Here is a 21,930-nt window from a genome sequence, read left to right as displayed (position 1 = left end):
TGTTCCCTGATTATCACAAGTTTGAACAGCCTGAAAAACTCCTCCACGTGGAAACCTAATGTTTGTACTAGCAACTGGGAAGGGCTGTTATCGGGTAGGACTGAGGCCAGCAGCTCAGGGTCTATGGTGCTTCATGCACGAATAGTCTAATGGAAAACAAAAGCAAAAATTCAGATTGAAAAATAATCCTTCAGAAAAGAAAAAATAAAGCAAACAGTAGAATGACTCTGCCTTAGCTGTGCTTGGCCCAGAAGTGGGAGCTCCCCTTCCTTCCCTAGAAAGGAACTGAGCTGCTCCAGCTCGGTACTAACTCAGCATTCTGCCACCATGGACTGACTCTCACGCCCACACACACCCATGTGTGGGCCCATGTCCCCTACAGCGACTGGTTCAGAACCAGGCACGTGACCCAAATTGGCCCACTGATATGCAATCCTGGGGTTTTGCTGGAATCTTTGAGAGAGAGAGAGAATCTCTCTCTCTGCAGAGGTTGCCAGGCTAGTAGGATCTAAAGCTGCTGATGGCCATCTTTGTCACCACATACAGAGAGCCTTCCTGAGAATAAGGCTAAAACAGAACCAAATGAGACACTAAGCCTGATTTCTAACCACACGGTAAAGCCAGCTGGATCTAGTGATATCAGCTTTTAAAACCCTAGACTATTCCAGTTGTGTGACCTAATAACCCTCTCCATCTTTCCTTCCTTTCTTTTCCTTGTTTCCCTCGCTCCCTCCCTCCCTCCCTTCCTTGGTTTTGAGTTGTCTCTACCACTCTAAGCCTTCTTACAGAGTTTATTCAATTCTGCCCCCAAGCCTGAAGGTATATCCCCATGTGATCACACATTTTGAAACATTGGTAAAATAATTCTAAACCTGTAGAAAATCGAATTGCTTCTCCCTGAACATTTAAGAAGCACAGTCTATTTAACTAACACTTCACACAGATAAGCTTTGACTCTGCGGTAGCTAGGTCGACATTTACATTTCTCGCATGCTTAAAAACACAATCAGTAAGTAACTGATAAAAGCTAGTTATCCAGCACTATGCTAAGGACTACACATATACATTATCTCATTCCTTCCTCGGAACAACTGAGCAAACAGGAAGTACTACTATCTCCGTTTTACAGAAGAAGAAATAGAGGTTTGGGAGGTTAAATTACTTGCCTAAGATCACAAAGGTACTGAGTAGCTGAGTTTGGATTCCAGCCAAGAGGTCTGATTCAAAAGCCTGCGTTCTTAATCACTAGAAGATAGTGTCCTCAGCTTAACGGAGATAAATTTTCTTTTGGCAACTATACTTCTTACTAATGAGCATGTTCTCAAAAGCAACGCAAGGAATATGCCCCACATATTAGAAGTGTCTCAATCACCAGTGTTTACCCAGTAAACAGAAATGTGCCAGGTTTCCGGGCATGATGGTGTTGGCGCTTAACTGAATGGAACAACGTCCACCTTTAGATGTTAGAGATGCCTGAATGGAAGAGAGGATGCCAGATCCTATGATAGAGACTTAGCTTTGGTGATTTTTTTTTTTTCGACTTCATCACACAGTTACCCATTTTACAGATAAAGAAATTGAAGTTCAGAGAGATTAAGTAGTTAACTTGCTGAAGTTCAAAGAGCTATTAAGCATTTAGGTCAGTAATTGAGCCAAGGTGTTTCTAGACCTTTAGGGCTATTCTTTCCACAGCTCACAATGCATGGTGTATAAATATAGGGAACTTGTAGGTAGAGGCACACGGAAGGTGGTTATCTAAGGTTAAAATGGACTGTTCTGAGCTCTGAGCCTAGAATTTATCCAAAACATTTATCCAAAATAAGAGTCTGGCATGCCCTAGTCAATGGCATATGGAGCCTGAGAAAACAAAAACAAAAACGAGATACAGGAAAACATTCTAAGAGAAAGCCTGTGCATGGGCTCACCCACAGGAGCCATCAGGAGGAAAGAAACACGTAATCTAAGGGTTGCATCTGGGTCTGTGAAATGCACATCAAAGAATGTCTCTAGACTCCATGAACAACGATGCTGGCTTACTGAGCAGCTGACTTCATCCCAATACGCGGTCATTACCTTGGCGCTCACAGAAGACATCTTGGTCTCTCTAAGTCTTGTCTGATCCTTCCCCCACTACTGCTTCCCTTTCCATCCTTGTCAGCAGCTTGAGGGTACAGCCTTAGTGCCAAAACTGGGTGGTTTGGGCATTGCTGAAATCTGCAGCCACAGCAAAACCGGATAACTTGGTATTAACAGATCATTGTGTCTCTGGTGCATAGATGTTTCTGGCACCCAGTGGCTGCCAGGCTTGGGGTTGACCAGATGGCCCGAAGCCACATTAGGCTAGCTTCTCCTGATCTGAGCTTTGGACTGTATGGGTACCCCTAGAAGGTGATGTGTCACACTCACCTCTGCTTTTTTCTGCTTCTCTTCCTGCTCTCTCTGCTCCTTCTCCATGCCCACCAGCTTGAGCTTCAGCTCAGACACTTCAGTCATCAGATCGAGCTTCTGAGTCTCAAGAGATGTACGACTTAGCAGCTCCTGCAGGCAAAAACAGATCTCAAAATCATAAACCTCCATGGCCATAAGAACAGCTCTACCTCCATCCATAGGACATAAGGCAATCTCTACACTGTACGATGAAACCGCTACATCTGAGCCACAGTCCTAGAGGGGACAGGCCTGGGCTGATGCCGGGTCACTCAAGGGTAGCACGGCCCGACGCTACCCACTGTGCTCTGGGAGTCAATGTGAGCTACATTTCTCAAAAAGCACATTTGTCCGTAGAAACCATTATTCCCTCTTTCCAGGTAGAGAAAAAAGGATGGGTCTGCTCAACGAATGAAATTTCTCCATGTCTATTTTTAAGGCAAAGCGGCAGATCCTCTCCACCAAAACAAACAAAAGACCAGCTTAGGTTAACATTACATTTTTCAAAACCAAAGTTTCCATATCACCTCCCGGGCTCAGTCAATATTCGGCCCAGTCTTCCACACATGTCATTGGAAGACCTTACTGCAAGGAACCTAGAAGGGAGCTAGGACATAAAGTAGATATTCAATGAGTATTTACTGAATGGTTACAGTAGAATCTTATTTATGGGATATGTATCTTTCCTAGAATGTAAATAAGAAAATTGTTCTTTGCTTATTTTGAGGACAGACTGGGGAGGTTATTAGTAGTCCTGCCAAGCCTAAAACAGTAGCAGACAACAACCAGCCATTAATATATACACTTAATAAGCGTAAGTAAGACAAAACAAAGGTGATAGGTGAAACACCTGCTCAGCACTTCTAGGAATTATGAAGGACCTCAAAAGCCAGGAGCACTTCCCAAAGTCCAGGGGTAACATTTCTCCATTGGCAAAAGGCGATGTTGTGTGAGATCCCATATCTTGGCACCTGGAGACACTGGATACACAGGTCCTGGCAAGGAGACCACGATACGATGCTAGGAGGGTAACCGGCCAAATGAGCTGATGGAAAGGACACAGCATCCTGCCACGGTCTGAAATTTCCTTATCATCTTAGGCAACCCAACCCTAGTACAAGAACAGTCATCTCAACAATCTGACCCTACAGCCATGATTTCACGTTCTGAACTGTCCTCAACTCATAAAACCAAACCGCATGAGTCAGAGATTTTAACTTGGAAAACATGACTCCCTGGGCAAAAGGCCATCAGTACCTCAGAAAGGTGGGCTACAAACTGTCCATCTGCTAACCTGAGGGAGAGCATCCAGAAGCCAAGGAATTCAGCAAAATGAGCTTAGTACTGGGCTGAGGGGCCCAGCTCCTCCTGGGCCAGCCAGACTTGAAGCTGGCTTACAGGGCAAAGGCAGCCGCAGTGCCACGCCAGAACTGCGGGCTGCTTGGTCATGAGGACTTAGCCAGCTAAGTATGTCCAGTGTTGGGACTGGGGGTGAGTGGACATAGATGCGCTGAGTGCCTCCTCTGTGCTAGACACTGTTGGGTACTTTACATACATCCTCTCAATAAACCCTCCCAGGGATTTGGCAGTCAACATTACTATCCCTATTTTACAGATGAAGAAACGGGCCCAGAGACTGGCCTGTCTTGGCCAAGGGCACACACCAATCAACAGCAGAGTTAGTTTTAAAACCAAAGTCTGTTTGGCTTCAAAACTCATTTCTGTTTAATGTATCACACTGTTTCCCAAACAGAGAAAGAAGTCCAAGAATTTCAAGGGAAATAAAAAAATACATGCTGGGGCTTCCCTGGTGGCGCAGTGGTTGAGAGTCCACCTGCCGATGCAGGGGACACGGATTCGTGCCCCGGTCTGGGAAGATCCCACATGCCACGGAGCGGCTGGGCCCGTGAGCCATGGCCGCTGAGCCTGCGCGTCTGGAGCCTGTGCTCCGCAATGGGAGAGGCCACAACAGTGAGAGGCCCGCGTACCACAAAAAAAAAAAACTGTTGAAAAAAGCCAATCAACAAATATTCACTGAGCCCAGGAAAGAGCTGCTCAAACTGTTAAGAATTTGTTGGACACATACTATCTACTAGGGCCTGGTGCTAAGGCTATGCAGGCCATAAAAGGCCCAAAAATGTTCTTCCCTGGGTGAGGAAGATGGGATTTCTGGGTCTTGAGTATCTTAAGATGTAATCCTTCCTAATGCCGCCTGCTCGTTATGAACATCCTTCTCCCTCTTCCCCACCTTCTCCTTTGTCTCCACCACCTCATTCTTTCTCTCTGTCCTTTCATTTAGCTGTTTTGTTCCAGAAATGATTTGAGGTAGTTTGCAAAATAGACAACTCAAGTGAAAAAATAGGGCTTCCCTGGTGGCGCAGTGGTTGCGAGTCCGCCTGCCGATGCAGGGGACACGGGTTTGTGCCCCGGTCCGGGAGGGTCCCACATGCCGCGGAGCGGCTGGGCCCGTGAGCCATGGCCACTGAGCCTGAGCGTCCAGAGCCTGTGCTCCGCAACGGGAGAGGCCACAACAGTAAGAGGCCCGTGTACTGCAAAAAAAAAAAAAATAAACCATAAAAATTAAAGCGGGTAAGGAAAGAAGTTGAAGCCAGAGTGACTGTCGGCATAAAACTCATACCCTAAAGTTCTATTCACAGCTGGAGATGGAGTACAACGTGTATGTGAGCTTCCCAGCCAGCAGTGCAAAGGGAAAAAGGGACAATTCTAGAACTCAAGGTCCACGGGATAATAACAATTGCTTTGGACTGCTAAGTACTCAGAAAATCTTCCATGAGACTTCCATCATTTGTTCAACTACCAGATGCCAAGGCCTAGGGGTAGGAGAGTTAGAAGTACAGCCCCTGTTGAGCTCCTGAGTCTCTTAAAAAGGTATTTAATGCAGTTGTCTACCAACCAGCATTCAAGATACTGCCTCGGTGGGATGTAACAATGCCTCAGAAGGCATCTCTCTTGAAAGCTAAGAATCTACTCTGCTTTCATGATTTCCAGAATCCCTCTGGCTGTTTTAACTGCCAGGTTGTAATTGGTCATACCAATGTTCCAGTTAAGGAGGATAATATTCTAATTGGTTGCATTAAAATTCCAATGGCCATTCCAATTGGTCATGCCAGGGTTCTGATTGGTCACACTAACATTCCAAGTGGACATTTCAATTAGACACACCAAAGTTTTAATGAGAAGCCTGGGGCTGCTTAATTTCACAGAGTCCACTGATAACTAAAACTTCTCCTTACTGTCTCCTGGATTCTATTAGCGTGTGCTTCCCCCTTTCATTATCATCACCCCTGGTCCTTGTCATCAATAAGTACCGTCCGACTCCCTGAACTCAAAATCAGCCTTTGACAGCCTTATCCCAGCCCAGCCCCACTTCCCCATCTCCAGGCCCGGCATGGCCTCTAGCCACTGTTATGTACTGTGACCTCTATCCTAGTTGTCTTAATAGGATTTAAATACCCTACATTCTAAACTGCTCTTTCTACTTCCAGCAGAAACCGAACCCTGACGTCTGCATGACATGACACGTCCCTCCCAGTCCTCTCAAGTAGAGGCCGTTCTGCTCCAGCAACCCAACTTACAGAACACCTTTCTCCCAGTTAAACACTGCTTCTTCCAGATCTCCTACCTCTGCCCTCCTCCTCCTCTAAGGCAGCACCATTCAGTTAAGTCACGTTTTCCCCAAATACCCAGACCCCAAGATAGTCTCCCATTTCCACTGATTATCCTTGTTAATCAATCTTTCAGTCAGGGCTCACCCTGGTTTCACATTTCTTGACCTTGACACCGACAGGCTTTGCTTCCACCTCAGTTCAGCTTCTCAGTAGTATGGCCACAGCCTGACACTCGTCTTGATCCGGAACCTGTGTCCTTCACTTCTAAAATCTTCACCTCTGAAATTCTCTCCTCTGGCCACAATCCTTTCCAACTGGCCCATTTAGTCACTCAAATCATCTTCAATTTCTTCTTCTGTGGCTACTAGTTACTTAACAACTCCCTATTTTCCTAGTTTACCAACAACTTCCTTTAAGTAGTATTTGCCTCCTTACCCACCCTGTACCTTAAGGCTTATCATTTCAGTTGTATCATTTCTGCATCAGAAAATTCTTCCTGACTCATCCTTGCCCCTAGATCTGAAGTGTACTTGCTTCACCCGCACCCACTCCATGCCAAACCTCAAAGACTTCTATGTTTCCACTCCCCACGGCCTGAGAATTGCTGGTAAGAGTCACTTAATGATGCCAATTGGTTTCCACACAAATTTACGCTATCTAATTACAGCTGATCTTCCAACACTGCCTGGCAAAACTTGTATTCATCTCTGGCTGGTTCCTTTCAGAGATTGTTCCAGATCTTTTCCGTTCTCCTCGAGCCCTAAACCCCACCCTATCCCCTTCTTCTCCTTAAATAACCTATTTACTGAAAAGATCATCTGATCAGTCACTGAACTTACATCCTTCCTATTTCAAAATTTCCCAGAATCGTCTCTCATTCCTCTCTCCTGAATCCGTGTCTTACAGAAGGCAAGCCCGCACCTCCTTTCCGAGGTTAGTCGGACATAACTGCACACAGCCGACTTCTCTGTTCTTCTATCTTTAAAAACTGTTCCCAGCCCAATAAGTTTCCAGGTTGCACATTAAAAGCACATGTTAAAGGACACAAAGATTCCCGAGTTTGCTGCTGAGTTACTCCACCTGACCCACCTTCCTGTTGCTGACCAGTCTTCCATGCCATCCTCATGCAGCTTGAATGAAGATTCAGGTAACTCCCTGGTTAACCAGTAGCTTTTGGCTTTGTTCTCCGAGTCCTGGTCCTGTTTCTCCCTCTAGCCGGTAGTGCAGAACGCCGCCTGTTCACAGGGACCTGCGCCCTCCCTCCCCTCTGTACTGCCTTTGAGGAAGTTCTCACCAAGTCTACACTACTCTGGGGTAGGCCCATTAATCATCTGCTCTGACAGGCATTTAATCTCTCCCTCACCATCAGCTTCCATCCCTCAGGCTATAAACATGATCAAATTTCTGACATTGGAAAGAACCTTCCCTCTTGACCTTCCTTCCCCTCCAGGGACCACCATCAGCTCCCTAGTGCTCAGGCTAGGCAAACGCACTCTGGGTGTGGTGTGAGCGTGAACGCCAGCTTTTTCTCCTCCCTCCCCTCTCCCCCTCACAGCCAAGCTCTGAAAAGCATAATCCACTCGGAAAACGTCTGCATGTCTGCAACCCAGCTTCTGCCTTCCCCAGAACGCAGAAACAGCCCTGCCTCTGGGACCAGCGTCCCCACTTTCCGAGGCAATTTTCACCTCTCAGCTCCCAACCCACTGACTCACCCTGCATCCCCTCATTAGTGTGAGCCCGCCCTCCCTTTCCATTTTCCTGACCTTTATTTCTTTCTTTCTTTTGGCTGCACAGGGTCTTAGTTGCAGTGTGCGGGATCTAGCTCCCCGACCAGGGATCGAACCCGGCCCCCCTGCATTGGGAGCACGGAGTCTTAACCACTGGACCACCTGGGAAGTCCCATTTTCCTGACCTTTCTTTTTTCTCCTTTGTCTTCGCTGCTGGCATCTTTTATCCTGTCTACCCCTTAAGAGTAACATTCTTGGATCCTTAGCTCCCATCCCCAAGACTGCAGTGATCTGGTCCAGCCTGTTTGTCCAGAGCAGGAAGGCAACGCTTGGCACCTACTGAGACCTGCAGGGTGGGAATCCTGCTGGGAGCTCTTGGAATCACAGAGCTACTGCAATGGGGTGGGGGGTGGGGGGAGTGGGGAGGCAGGGGGCTGGAGATAAGGGGCAGAGGTTTCATAAGCAGCAGTAGTGTCTGCTCTCCTCATTGGTTCAAGGCTGCCTGTGTAAATGAGAGGGCAAGGGATGAGCGGGGTGGTATGGGAGGACGGTGGTTTGTTTCTTACTAGGCAGGACCATGAAACTGGGTAACGGAGAAAACCAACGAATAAAATGATCACTGCCCCCTCACTTCACCACTACCAGTAACGTCTTCCAGAAGGACAAATACATCTCCTTTCTGGGAGATGAAGAAAAGCCTCCATCTCAGAGCAAACCATCATTTCCTTTTCCCAAAGCTCAGTGTCTGACTGGAGCTGATAAAGAGAATTGGCCTTTCAACTTTGCTCTCCGTAAAGGGCCACATCTTGAAGCGATTACTTCCAACTTTAAGTGTGGAACCTGACCCAGGGAGTTTCTGACCAATGACGGGGGACTGGAGCCAGACTGGCAACCTGAAACCAGAATGAAAGAACAGGCCATGGAACGACTTGAAAGGAAAAGTATGTCCCTCTGCCCTTTGAAGTAAGAGGCCTAGGCCTTGCCGGGAAGCCTCTTTCAGGGAGAGGGGCTCGTAGTCAACCTGGGCTTGAGTCCAGTCTCAGTCCCCACTAACTAAATCGTCTCTCTGAGCCTCAGTCCCCTTATCTGTTTAAAAAAAAAAAAAAGGGTAAAGCACCTACCTCACACTATGGTCTGGAGATCCAACATCAAATGAGATAACTTGAGGAAAGCAGTTATCTCTGCCTCACAAATCTCCCAGGGGGAGTTTTAGGGAATAAGTGGCAAATCCCCTTTTTCTTCGCTCAAGTGTCCTGTCTCCTCGGACAGATTTGTGCTCCCACAGGGTCAGGTGCATATAGCTCTGTTTAATATCCTTCCTGAGGTAGAAACACCTCCCTAAAGGTGCTCTCGGGGAATTTATGAGCTGGGTGCTGACGACGCTTTGCTTAGTTCACACGCCTGGGCACACCGTTCCCTCACTCGACTCAAGGGCAGGAACTGGGCCTGTGTCCTGGGTCCCGTAACCTCCTGGCCATCGTGTGATAGTCCAGTTCTGTACATTCTTTTTTCTTTTTTTTTTTTTTTTTTTTTTTTTTTGCGGTACGCGGGCCTCTCACTGTTGTGGCCTCTCCCGTTGCGGAGCACAGGCTCCGGACGCGCAGGCTCAGCGGCCATGGCTCACGGGCCTAGCCGCTCCGCGGCATGTGGGATCTTCCCAGACGGGGGAACGAACCTGCGTCCCCTGCATCGGCAGGCGGACTCTCAACCACTGCGCCACCATGGAAGCCCAATAGTCCAGCTTTAACAAAACCGGAACAACTGCACTACAGCTCTAGGAGGTGGGCAGTGCAGAGTCCACACTGTCACCTCTGTTCTCTATAAATAAGAACACAGGTTCACTGACTCCCCCAGATCAACCACAAGTGGCAAATCTGCAGAAAGTCACGTCCATGGACTCCAAATCCCCTAAATCTGTCACTCTCCACACCTCACCTAAAAGGCAGCCAACACAACGAGGTCGCCTGACACCTGGGGCTCCGGCTCAGGTTGGAGGACTGAGGTAGAGCCTGGTGTCCTTCCATGTTTCCCCAAAGCTGGGCTGTGTCCTCACAAGGAGCTTTGCATCCTTTCTTCCTCCCCCCTTGGGTTCCCTACCCTGTCTTCTTTCTGGCACTAAACATGGCTGCTGCTCTTGGCACTGATCACACCTGTCAAGGGCCAGCCTCTGGACAGTGTTCCATTTGGCTGCCAGCTCTGTATAAGGCCTCTTCTCCACTGAAGAGCATTGGCTGCCCTCCCTGAAATCATCGCCCGCTGGAGAAGGGTCAGTGATCAGAGGCAGAGGAGCTTGTTGTGCAGGAACCGACAGAACCCCAGAGAACCCATGGAGGCCACTTTAGAAAAAGTCACCAGGGACTTCAAATACATCACAGAGCATAAGGAACTCTCTCTCTGTGATAGACTTTTTTGCCAACATGGTCTAGGCCAATCACAATGGGGAGGGCGCTGGTCCACACGTGTGTTCCTGGGGTGTTATTCTGGGCTCTGGGCTCGGATGGTTCAGTGTGCAGCCCTCAAAGATGCAGCTGGGCAACGCCTTGACCTGCTTAAAATGGAGGTGAAGGGCTTCCCTGGTGGCGCAGTGGTTGAGAGTCCGCCTGCCGATGCAGGGGACACGGGTTCGTGCCCCAGTCCGGGACGATCCCACGTGCCGTGGAGCGGCTGGGCCCGTGAGCCATGGCCGCTGAGCCTGCACGTCCGGAGCCTGTGCTCCGCCACGGGAGAGGCCACAGCAGTGAGAGGCCCGCGTACCGCAAAAAAAAAAAAAAGGAGATGAAAATGGACTCAGGCTGTGGGTCTTTGAAGACCCACTTGTACACTTCCTGGTAGATGTCTCTTCCTAATGGGGAAGGCTCCCTGGGGAATCTAGACACGCTCAGTGAGTCAGAGACCGTATCAGAGTAGGTGTTTCCACAGGCAGCTCCAAGAGACGCTTGTAGCTACCCCGTTCCCACCCTGTGTCCTGCAACAGGCTGCAGACAAGAAATATTTTGCCCTCAAATGTGTCTATAATCTATGCGTGGCTCACGTGGCCCTGCCTCTGTGCTGATTCTGTTTGGTCCTGGTTTCCCTGTCTAACCCCATGGATCTTCATGCTCTCCCTTTCTAGAGACCAGATGGGTTATTAATGTGTAGAAGAAAACAGATGAGAGCTAAGAGATCAGCACTTAGCAGGGGACCAGGCCAAGCCAGGCTGAGGGGTCCATGGCTCGTGAGTCGGGTGGGGAACATTGCTCAGGAGAACAGCTGTCGGGAGAGACAGCGCAGTGGGGTTTGGAACCCATGGATGCACAGGGTTTGGACGATACTGGCTGGGTCTGGGTTTCCTTAAGTCCCCCCAGAGGTCTTCTAGCCAGCCAAGGGGGCGAAGTCTGGAATAGAGGTTGCAGACTGGATCGGTGGGCCAGGATTGGCCTAAAGGTACAATAAATATTGTGTGGTTCACACAATACTTCTTTTTCATTTAAATTAGTTGCCAATGTTTTTAAAATAGACTGATCTTTAAATTTTTACATCTGGATTTCCAGCTTCTTGTGAAAAGCAGTAACGGGCCTCCATGGGTGGTCAGCTAGAATTGCTGGCTCCTTTAGAAAGGATGTTTTCAGTGTGTAAGGGCTAGCAGGAGCTGCCTCCCCACGGGAAGCAGTGTCAATAGGCAGTCAGAAGGCCCCACACTGTGACAGTGAAAGCATCTCCTTCAGAGCTCCTCAGGCCTTTAACAGGAGGCCAGGCTTGGCTCAGGGCTGGCAGAAAGAGGCCATTGTGGACTTCCCTGGTGGCACAGTGGTTGGGAGTCCTCCTGCCAGGGCAGGGGACACGGGTTTGAGCCCTGGTCCGTGAAGATCCCACATGCCGCGGAGCAGCTAAGCCCGTGCACAACTACTGAGCCTGCACTCTAGAGCCTACGAGCCACAACTACTAGAGCCCATGCTCTGCAGCAAGAGAACCCTCCGTAATGAGAAGCCCGCTCACTGCAACAACAGGAGTCCCCACTCGCCGCAACTAGAGAAAGCCCGCGCATAGCAACAAAGACCCGACGGAGCCAAAAATAAAGTAAATTAATTAAAAAAAAGAAAGAAAGATGCAATTGTTTGCCTCCATTCTCTGCCTTAAGGACGTGAGTCATGCTTGCTCCTACCATGAGCCCTGGGGCCCAGGATATCACAGTCTAACCAGGCAAGTCTCTGCCTATCCCCAGTTCATAGACACTTACGTATGTACTCCACGCTATATATAGATGGCATCACATCAGCACTGTGATGCGAGAATTAAGCGTCTTTTCAAACAGTATCAAGCAGATTTCCGGAAAGCATTAGCATAAGCAGAACATTCAATGTGGCATTTAGAGCTGGCAACCCAATGATCTCCAGTTCAGGCACCATCAAGCCCAGAGAACACGAGTGGGAGCGGAGCCTCAAATGCCTATGACATGAACTCAGAATTCTCCAGGAAAGTACTGCAAACTCCTTTCATTTCACCCTTGAAAGGCTGAGAGAATACAGTCAAAGTTATGGGCATAAAAATAACTTGGTTAAGTTCAGGAAGATCTTTCAACCCCAGAGGTAGCAAATAAGAGCTACTGCACTCCAGAATATAGCAAGCCGACACGTTCACCTCTACGGTACATGCAAACCACATGACTGCTACCTCGGCCACAGCACACAAGAAAGAAGATTTAGAATAAACAGGATATAAGGGGCAGTTGAGCTTAAGGCTTTTTTTAAAAGTCTAAAATCCAGTCTATGGGATAATGCTTAGAAGGATAAGACAACCTCAGAGAGCTCAGGCACCACGATGGGGTCATTTTCTGACCTCCAATCGTGTGGTTACTCACCAGGCACTGCCTTCCTGAAACATCAGCCTTCTGCCGTTTTTCTGACGTGTTCCCTTCCACATGCAAATTTTCTTGGTCTCTGTCTAGGTTTTTTTTTTTTTTTTACAGCCCCTCCTGTCATCTTCCTCCCTGGTCCCCACCCCAGAACCACATCTTTTGCTGTCTTGAAAATATAATCTAGTGGGTTGTCCCATGCACTCTTGTGGAAATGCTTTTGTGCCATTTGAGATTTTTCCATCAGGCTATTTTCTTTCCTGGGTCTTCAAAAGAAAGATTCAACTTTTAAGAGTAAATAAAAAGAAAGATTCACTCCTATTGCTACTCGGATTTCCAGGGAATACGATAAGCAAGAGAAATGGCATACCACTTAAACAGAAAATCAAATGGGGCCAAGAATGTGGTAACTTATTAATCAGCAATGAAAGGATAAACTAATAACAGCTTCCAAGCTGTCAGAACTAGTTTCTACAAAGACATTTGCATAAAAATATTGATTTTAAAAGAAGTTCTTCAAATGCACTCAAAGCTAAGAAACACCTAGAAACTAAGATATTTACCCCTAAGACCAAAGGTCATATTCAAAGCCTCTGTTCATTACTATGCTGTGGAGAAACAATTTGAATTTTCTGCTGACCAAAGCAATTAAAAAAAAAAAGTTAGAGCTTGGGGGATGGGGGAGGGAGATTATAAACAGTCTTCTAATTGAACCCACTCATTTTAAGAAATGGACTTTCATTCCTTAAATAATTAGTGAGCACCTTTTATGTGCCAAGTACTATACCAGGACCTACAAAGCATACACACATAAACTTCAGTCGTGGTTTATTTTTCAAAATAACTGAAGTGCAAAAATGATGCAAGTTAGGGAAATTAGATATATTACTAGAGTTCATAAAATAAAATTTCTAATTAGCATCTCAACAGATTCTGAAAAGACTTTTGATAAAAATTCAACACCACTTCCTAAAAATTGCAGCTCGTTATTTACAATGGGGTCAGACTGTTCAAGAAGAGTCAGTTCAATTATAATACTTTTGCTAAAAAAAAAAGTAAAAAAGGTCTAAGTGATAGTGAAGACAACGATACAGCAAAATTTAAAAATGGAAAAAAACTCACTCTATGACGTTAGGCATAGAAAAGCTGAGGACTAAATCATATCTCTGGTGCAAATAGTGTTTTGTATATTATATGTACATATAACAAAAAGGCCCAAAGAGAAACAAGAAGACATTTAAGAGATGTTTCTGAATGGTAGAAGAGCAGCTAATTTTTTTCATTTTAACATGTATTAAATTATATTAAAGTATTATTTATGTAATATGTGATCGATTTTATCAAAGAAAGCCACACAGAGTGAGAGGGGAAAGAGTGAGGGAAGGAAAGAGGCACAAAATAAGTTAATCGACTTTCGAAAACCCCAGATGCCACTTACAGGGCAAAGGCGACAACAGTGCCATGCCCGAACCGTGGGTTACTTGGTTATGAGGAGTTAGCTAGTTAAGTGTGTCCAGTGTGGTTGGCGTGATAAGATGAGGGGGACATGGCCAGCAGAGAGCTCTGCACTGAACCAGGCCAGGAGAAAGTGCCCTGGGAATCTGTCAAACCAGCCCAACAAGTTATTCCTCCCGGGCCAGCCCTTCCCTGCCCTCCCCCCTCCGGTTTCACCTGCTGTGTAAACACCACAGGCTAAGTAGCCAACCCTCCCCTCCAGGCAGGACGGGAATGGAAGCAGCTCTGCAACGTGGACCCAGAAAGGGGCTTGCCCAAGGCCCTGGGTCCCACCCACCCTTACCTGTTGAAGCATCTCTTCAGCGGCATTGAGTTTCACCTGGTGTCCCTCCAGACACACTTCCAGGTCCCGAATCTTCTCTCCTTGGGCTTCCACTTGGTCTGTGAGGACGCTCACCTGTCCCAGGAAATAAAGCAAGGGTGGAGGCTGGGACCGGCTCCCCGCTGGAGGGGAGCCGTGAAGCCACACCACTGATTCTAGATGGGAGAAGAATGGCTGCTGTTTTTGGTGGGTGGTAAGTGGGGGAAGTGTCCTGGGTGAAGGGAACCCCGGTTGTTTTCTCACCTGGCCGGGAAGTCCCAGCCACCACCTGGACCAGGTTGGTCACATTTCCTGCTCTTGACAGACTCAGGAGAAAAACACCCAGCAGCCAGCCTCTGGGCTGGCCTCTGGCTCCCTGTGCCTCTCACAGAGCTCCCTTGGGCAGCCCGACCTCAAGGAATACCTCAGCTGGCTCGCCAGGGCTGCTGCCACCTCATGTGGAAGCGCAATCCAAACTTCTGTGCAGAGTAGCCAATGACCTTACCCCTCTCATCAGGGTGTGAGGACAGCTCACCTATCAGGCGAGGGTTCTGAAGCAATTAAGGAATGTGGGACGTAAAGGGCATGTATTAGCACTGACAAAACTTGGCTGCAGAAAGGTTTTTGTGCTTCACAGGCCAAAACATGACTAAGTCATAAATATACACAAGCCACGCTGCATATACAGTGGCAGGAAAACAGTCGTCTTTCTGAAGAACATCGAGACTCTCTCTTGGAATTGTTAGCAAATAAAAATCCGTTTACGATAAATCATTTAAATTATACCCTAAATACAGACTGAGAAGATTTTCAAAGCCTCCTCTATCAGCAAACAGCCCTTTTCCTTATTATTAAATAATCCTTTCCCGTATTACTATTAAATAATTATTATTAAAAGGTGCCTCAGAGCAGGAAGAGGAAGAAAGCATGAGTGACCTCCCCCAAAATAAAGAAATCAAGGACTGGTAAATTGAGATCCTTTATAGCCTTTTGGTTTTCAACCAATGGTTGACTCATCACCATTTACATAAAGATGATCATAAATTATTTCTCAGTCTGTAAAGGAATGATAGCTGGAGCATGAGAGTTAATGCGAATTCACTTATGCATGCTTAAATAAAGTTATGAATTATAAAGCTCCCTTTTACAGAGGCACTAATCTTAATGAATATGGCTGCTTTAAGCTTTCCATTTTTACGTTCCTAAGTGATTAATGAATTATTGAAACATACTCCTGGAGCTGATGCATGGTGTGCTAACATTTCAATTATAATCCAAAAATGGGCGTCTTATCCTCTCTGCCTAACATGATCAGCCGTCCTGGCCTTTTCTTTTCTTTTTTTTTTTTTTTTTTTTTTTGCGATATGCGGGCCTCTCACTGTTATGGCCTCTCCCATTGCGGAGCACAGGCTCTGGACGCGCAGGCTCAACGGCCATGGCTAACGGGCCCAGCTGCTCCACGGCATGTGGGATCCTCCTGGACCGGGGCATGAACCCATGTCCCCTGCATCGGCAGGCGGACTCTCAACCACTGCGCCACCAGGGAAGCCCCTGGCCTTTTCTACTACTAACTCTAATTTCAAAAGAGTAGGATGCTAGGGGTGGCCTTTGCTCCCTGGGTTCCAGAGTTTCTGTTGGGGATGTGTCGTGGTTAATCTTACTGGGATGATTAACACTTAGAGAGTCTGCACCACGCCTTGGGGCCATGGGCTGGCGATACCCAGCGGAATAGGTACCCAGACGAATAACGTGTGGTCTTAGGTACCAAGAGGAATAACGTGGTCTCCGGCATTCTATAGCTCATAGCCCAGCTGCTCTTAAGACTCGAGATACACCGGGTTATGGGGTCCTTATGAACGTGAATAGTCTAGGTTATGAATGTAGAGGTGTAGAAAATTGGGAGAAAATGTATAAAGGTTCTAAATGTGACCTTTATTCAAGAAAAAATATTTTCTGAGCTCCTACCACATGCTAGGCATAATTTTAAAAACCGAGGGGACACAGAAGTGGGGGAAAAAGAAAAAGATGAAAATCCTTGCATTAAGAAGTCACATTCTAATGAAGAAATACAAGATTTTGGTTTAATTTGTTGTTTAATCCTGAAAACAGTATTTTGCCCTGTGTGATTTCCCTTGTTCTTCCACAAGTAAACCCAGGAGAACATTCTGGGCCAAGGGCTCCAATGAATTCGGTCTGGCTGAGCTGTCTTGTGAATTAATCAAGCAAGTGGCTCCCCCATGCTGAGGATCTGTCTAAGCTGCTCCGTGGAGCCTCTAGAGACGGCAGTGAGCACGTAAGAGCAACTCTGAGAGTCCGCCCACAAGCTCCTGGAGGGACAGAAACCACTAGGATCCACTTCTGACTTTCCTGATAAGCAGCTCCCCAGTTGTGCTAGAGTTATTTCATTAAGGATTATTCAAGAATTCGGAATTCTTAAAATATCAGAGAGATTATCACACAGGAATTCTTTATTAAATTGTAACCCTCTAAATAGAAATGTCTCATTTCAGCCATGAAGGTTCCGGGTTCATTAGTCTGTAGCTTGATACTGTTTATGGCAAAATTCTAAACTGGACGCTCTTCCATCAGTTGTGTCATTGGGATGGAGGTTCCAATTACACACCCCGCAAAATGTCTGCACTCTAACGTGCTATATTATATAACCAGGCCCCTGCTACCTCTCAGTAGGCAGTTCCCAGGCTTCTCAGGGTCACCAGCTCCAACCACACAGCCCCTTCCTGTGCTTCCCACACACCAAGCACATGCCTACTTCAAGGTGCTCGCTGGACCAACCACCTCCTCTGCCTGGTACGTGCTTCTCCCAGTCTCTATGGGACTCCCTCCCCAGGTCCTTAAGTCTCCTCCTATCGGGGAGGTCTTCCCTGACCACACAGTCCTATCCTGCTTTACTTTTTTCCATAGCATTTATCATCACTGGAAACATTTTGTGAATTGGTTTGTTTATCGTACATGTATGTGCGTGCGCACACACGCGTGCACACACACACACACACACACACACACGAATGGAAGCTTGAGAACAGGGATTTAGTCTATTTTCTTCACTGCTACAACCCCAGCACCTAAAACCAGTATCCACTGAGTTGTGGGCATGCAAATAGTTTTTAATGAACAAATCAATGAAGTGAAGAAAAAAAAACAAACCTAGGATGCAAAATTGTGTAATTGTATATTGGGTCTGAGCTTAATTTTTTGAAATAGGGGCAGGACAGGAAAAAAAAAAAAAAAGGACTGGAAGAAAGGGCGAACATGTTAAATTCTTTTTGACTTTCCAAAGTTTCTAAAATAATCAGACATTATACCTACATTCATAAAATGAAGTGAAATGAATAAAAGAAATAAGGTAAAACAGAAGGAAAAAAGCCAAACATACTGCAGCCTCTTAACTCTAGTGCTCTAAGCTAAGGCCCATAGTCTAAGGAGGGTCCCAGAACCCTCCCTGCCCCCTCGCTTCCATCCCACTTACCAGTCTTAATCACCACCCTTCAAGCTTTTTAATGAGCTGGGATTACGATATTAGTCTTATTATTCTCTAATTGTCAATCAGTGTCTGAGGCATACCAGTCCTTGAGGCTTGATTTATGTGTTTGAGAACTAACACAGCAAAGAGCTCCTACCTCAGCAAAAAGCATCCCACGAGAAAGATCAACTTTTCAGAATGCAATGCAAGTTTTCAGACCTGAAACTACGTCTTTGACTCTTTGTCTCTGAAAAGTTTTGGAGTTCCTTTCTTCAAAGTAAGAGAGTCATCAAAGGCTTATTAACCCATGTTAACAGCTCCAGGGGGTTTGGCCTCAAAGTGATCAGTCTAGATCCAGCTCCGGATCAACTGGGCCTGATCCTGTTAGCATCCACCCTGGGGCTTTTTAAGAGGCTTTGCTTTATTAGTGACATGAGGACACATCTCCTTTGCAAGACTTCTGGAAGACAGGGCCCCATTAATCAGCCTGGCCACAGAGCTTCCAGTGTATAGATGCAGACACTCTTGTAGTCCATGATAAATAAATGAATCCATTCACAGCCCCCAAAAGCCAAGGCCAGAGTTAAACTGTGCCCCCAGTTACTTTCTCCTTTGTTTCAGGAAAAGTCTTTTGAAAAACATACACTTTGGGAGCAGGAAACATCCAACAGAGAAAACCCTTTGGACTTCCCTCCTACTTAAGGCAGCGACAGAGTTGGAGGTAACAGAATAAGCTGGTTCCCACCAAAAAGGACCCACCTGTAATATGAGGGACTCCTTATCTCCTTCTAGACGTGCTAAGCGCTCCTGGTACGTTTCATTACTAGCAGCACTGTGGTGATTTACCTGGGACTAAAGGGAAGAGGAGAAAAACACACACTTAAAAGGCTGGAAAAACATCTTACCAACTTCCAAATGAAGTATGCAATTGGTGAGGTCAGTTTCGCTCATTATCTATGCAAAACCACCCACCTAAACAGGAAACCACAGGATTTCAAAACTACTACGAGGAGGACCAGATCAGATGCCACTGATAGGCATGCCATGAAAGGTGGCAAAAACCACCCCCTGGGTGACCTCACCTTTGGCTAGAAAGGCCTCGGTGGAACTCCAGACCCGGTGGTGCTTGACGTGACTGGGCGTGTTGGGTCTGGTTTAGCTGGAGGCACAGCCGGCCAGAAGCACCAATAGCAATAAGGGTCTACTCTTTGAGACCAGGGAGCTGGTACCATTCACTGAGGAACTATATGGAAACAACTCCTGCACAGATCTTGTCTCCTGACTCTCACGCCAAAGTTCTCCAGAGCCGAGGCACACCTCGTGGCGTGGAGGCCCATCCTGAACATCGCAGGGAGCCTGGAGGATGAGGGATGCCAAACGGAAGGCCCTTCATCTACTCGCACATCCCTTTCAGAAGTGGCCGATCGCACCCCTCAATAAGGGCTCTGGCAACCAGGGTGGCACGTGGAGTTGCTACAGTGTTAGAGCTGAGAGGAATAAGCTAAGATGAAACGTCTTGAGAAGAACCCAAATGACAGCCAGAGGGATCTCAAGGGCCAAGCAGAGGGAAAACACAGGAAATACCAAGTAGTAGGAAACCATGGAAAACAGAGGAAAGGGAGATTTGAGATGGCAGTCGAGAGGCAAAGCTTATAAAATGCCCTGAGCTAGAGACAGGAGCTGCAGTCACTTCCTGGGTGTGTCTGCCCTGGTTGTAGGCAGGGAGGAGGGAGGTAGCTGCTAATGGAACTGAACTGGCCCAGTGCTGTGACTACACCTTTCTTCCACGAGGAATTTAAGGGCCCAAACCAGAGGCGCACAGTAGGCCATCCAGGGGCTCAGCGGTCTGAAAAAGCAGATCTTATTGCTAAACGGGGAAATGACACTCCTTGACACCTGGGCTGGTCCAGCGGAGTCAATGCTCCAATGTTCGTAAGGCGGGTAGCCTATATCCCAAAGGAAAGTCACGATTGTAAAAGGAGAATGTCAGAGAGGAGACCAGGCACAGAGAAGGGCCCAGAAGTGGTCCCCTTCTCCTGAGCCCATTTCGCCACATTCCAACCTTCAGAATGGGCTTTCCAACCACACCCCCACCTGCCCCATTAGGAAAAGATACCTCCTGCCTTCCCTCATCCCATCCCTTCCCCAGTGCACTGCCTAGGTGAGGGCAGGCGGCAGAGCCAGGCCTGGTTCCAAAATGAAACAGGGACCAAGAAATCTGCATTCAAGCCGTGGAGTGTCACCTGTGAGGGAAGCACTGGCTGTCTGTCGAAGGTGCAGCGGGAGGGTGAGCCCAGGGGCCACTTCCCAGGGCAGCTGTGCCAGGCACAGGCCAGACAGACAGGGCACCCCTGCCATTCCCCTAGCCCCTCTCCAGTCTGCATCTTGTTCAGTGTTATGGAAGCTCTTTCATACCATAAACAAAGGGCCTTAGCAATCACTAATGGCTTCTTTGTGTTGATAGCAGTTTATTATTGTTCCATTAATTAATATTCCAGTCATCACACGGTCAAACACTGACTAGTATCCAAAGATATAATTAGAACCTACATTTCTCAGAGCCTAACAAGAAAAGAAAGGAAATAGCTCTTAAGCAGCAGGTCAATTGCTCCTCTGTCCAAGAACCCACATGATGGTGACTTTCAGAGGAGAGAAACTGAGAACAGAAAGGACCCAGGCACCCAAGTGAAGCTGTGTGGATCCAGCGCCGAAGTCAGCACATGCACAGGGCCACCCACCACTGGCAGCTGGCACTTCTCCAGCAGGAGACGAAGGGAAGGCTCCTTCCACAAGACTCCGGCCAGCTACCGCACCACCTGAGCCTCAGTCAAATGGAGTGCAGTGTGTTCGTACGATAAAAGACCTACCCACGCAATCACCCAGAGAGGCAGCTAGTTGACCAAAAAAAAAAAAAAAAAAAAGGAGGAAGGAAGGAAGTTGATATCGTAAGTTCAGTTAATACACAAAATGCGTGCCATAGAGTCCATAACACATGCTAGAAGTAGATTAAAAAAAAAAACTGAATCTACTCTAGCAGCCAATGGAAAAAGGGAAGCACCACTGAGTTAAAAGATGCACAGATCAGCGTGGCAAAGTCAAGCTAACTGCCTAGGAGAAGCACAGCTCTTCCTAAGGAAAGGAGAACCATCCCTTGTTTCCACAGAGAGACTGTGTAGTGGGATAAACAACATTCGTGATGATATCCTCACAGTAAACGGAGCCCAGCAGAACTCACTGCTTTCCTGTGATGTTCTCAAAATAGGTCAAAGGTTAGTGGATAACGTGGGCCAAAAACCAAAGCAATTCTATGGAGACCAATACAACGTGGTCCAAGTACCGTGCTCTAGACACAAAGTGGGCACTTAGGCAGCGCTCACCATGTACCAAGCACTGTCGAGAGCACTTTACATATATTAATTCATTTAATCCTTCCCACAACTCTGCTAGATAGGTACTATTTTTATTCTAATTTTACACTTAAAGGAACTGAGACACAAAGTATACAAACAAGGCACAAATGGATTATTTGCCCAAGTTACCATATACGAAACCAGTAAGCTCTCTGTTACAGCTTGAGGAACAGATGAGTATACATTTTGTTTTATACATTGTGATTGTATGAAAGTTCACTTAAAATAAGGTGTAAAAATGCTGTCTGAACCTAAGTATCCATTAATAGAGGAGTGGATAAACTGTGGTTCACCCATATTACGGACAATCTGTAGCATTTTAACGAGGCAGATTTTTATGAACCATCATAGAAATACAAGACATATTGGACAGTGAAAGCAGCAAGACCCAAAGAACCGTGCGGTGTGATACTAGAAAACAGTACCATCCGGCTCCGCAAGTACTGATATATATATGAAGGTAAATAGATCCAGTGTCTGGAAGGCTACAGAACGACCCTTAACAGTGCTCTCTTTTGGGGAAGTTTCTGGGCTACGAAAAGTTGGGAGTGGGAGGTTTGGTCAAGAGGGGATTTAACTATAATATTTGAGCTTCTTATAAAAATATGT

General features: G+C 46.9%; 1 protein-coding gene across 3 annotated transcripts in view; it reads right to left on the bottom strand.

The window, feature by feature from the left end:
• PPFIBP2 (PPFIA binding protein 2) overlaps nucleotides 1-21,930 on the bottom strand; it is a 111,142-nt gene that overhangs the window by 41,775 nt on the left and 47,437 nt on the right. For 2 of the 3 annotated variants that reach the window (XM_065883166.1, XM_065883168.1), the window contains exons 3-5: nucleotides 18,671-18,763; nucleotides 14,413-14,526; nucleotides 2,407-2,538 (exon numbers count right to left, since the gene is read on the bottom strand). In XM_065883166.1, coding sequence (XP_065739238.1) covers nucleotides 2,407-2,538; nucleotides 14,413-14,526; nucleotides 18,671-18,763 — 339 coding nt within the window. Of the gene's footprint in view, nucleotides 1-2,400; nucleotides 2,539-14,412; nucleotides 14,527-18,670; nucleotides 18,764-21,930 lie in introns of all 3 variants that reach the window. The other variant, XM_065883167.1, reaches the window with a different exon arrangement.

The sequence above is a fragment of the Phocoena phocoena genome, chromosome 8 (assembly GCF_963924675.1).
Source record: "Phocoena phocoena chromosome 8, mPhoPho1.1, whole genome shotgun sequence".
Lineage (NCBI taxonomy): Eukaryota > Metazoa > Chordata > Mammalia > Artiodactyla > Phocoenidae > Phocoena > Phocoena phocoena.
The sequence above is the reverse complement of the archived record's forward strand: the minus strand, read 5'-3'. Positions and strand labels throughout refer to the sequence as shown.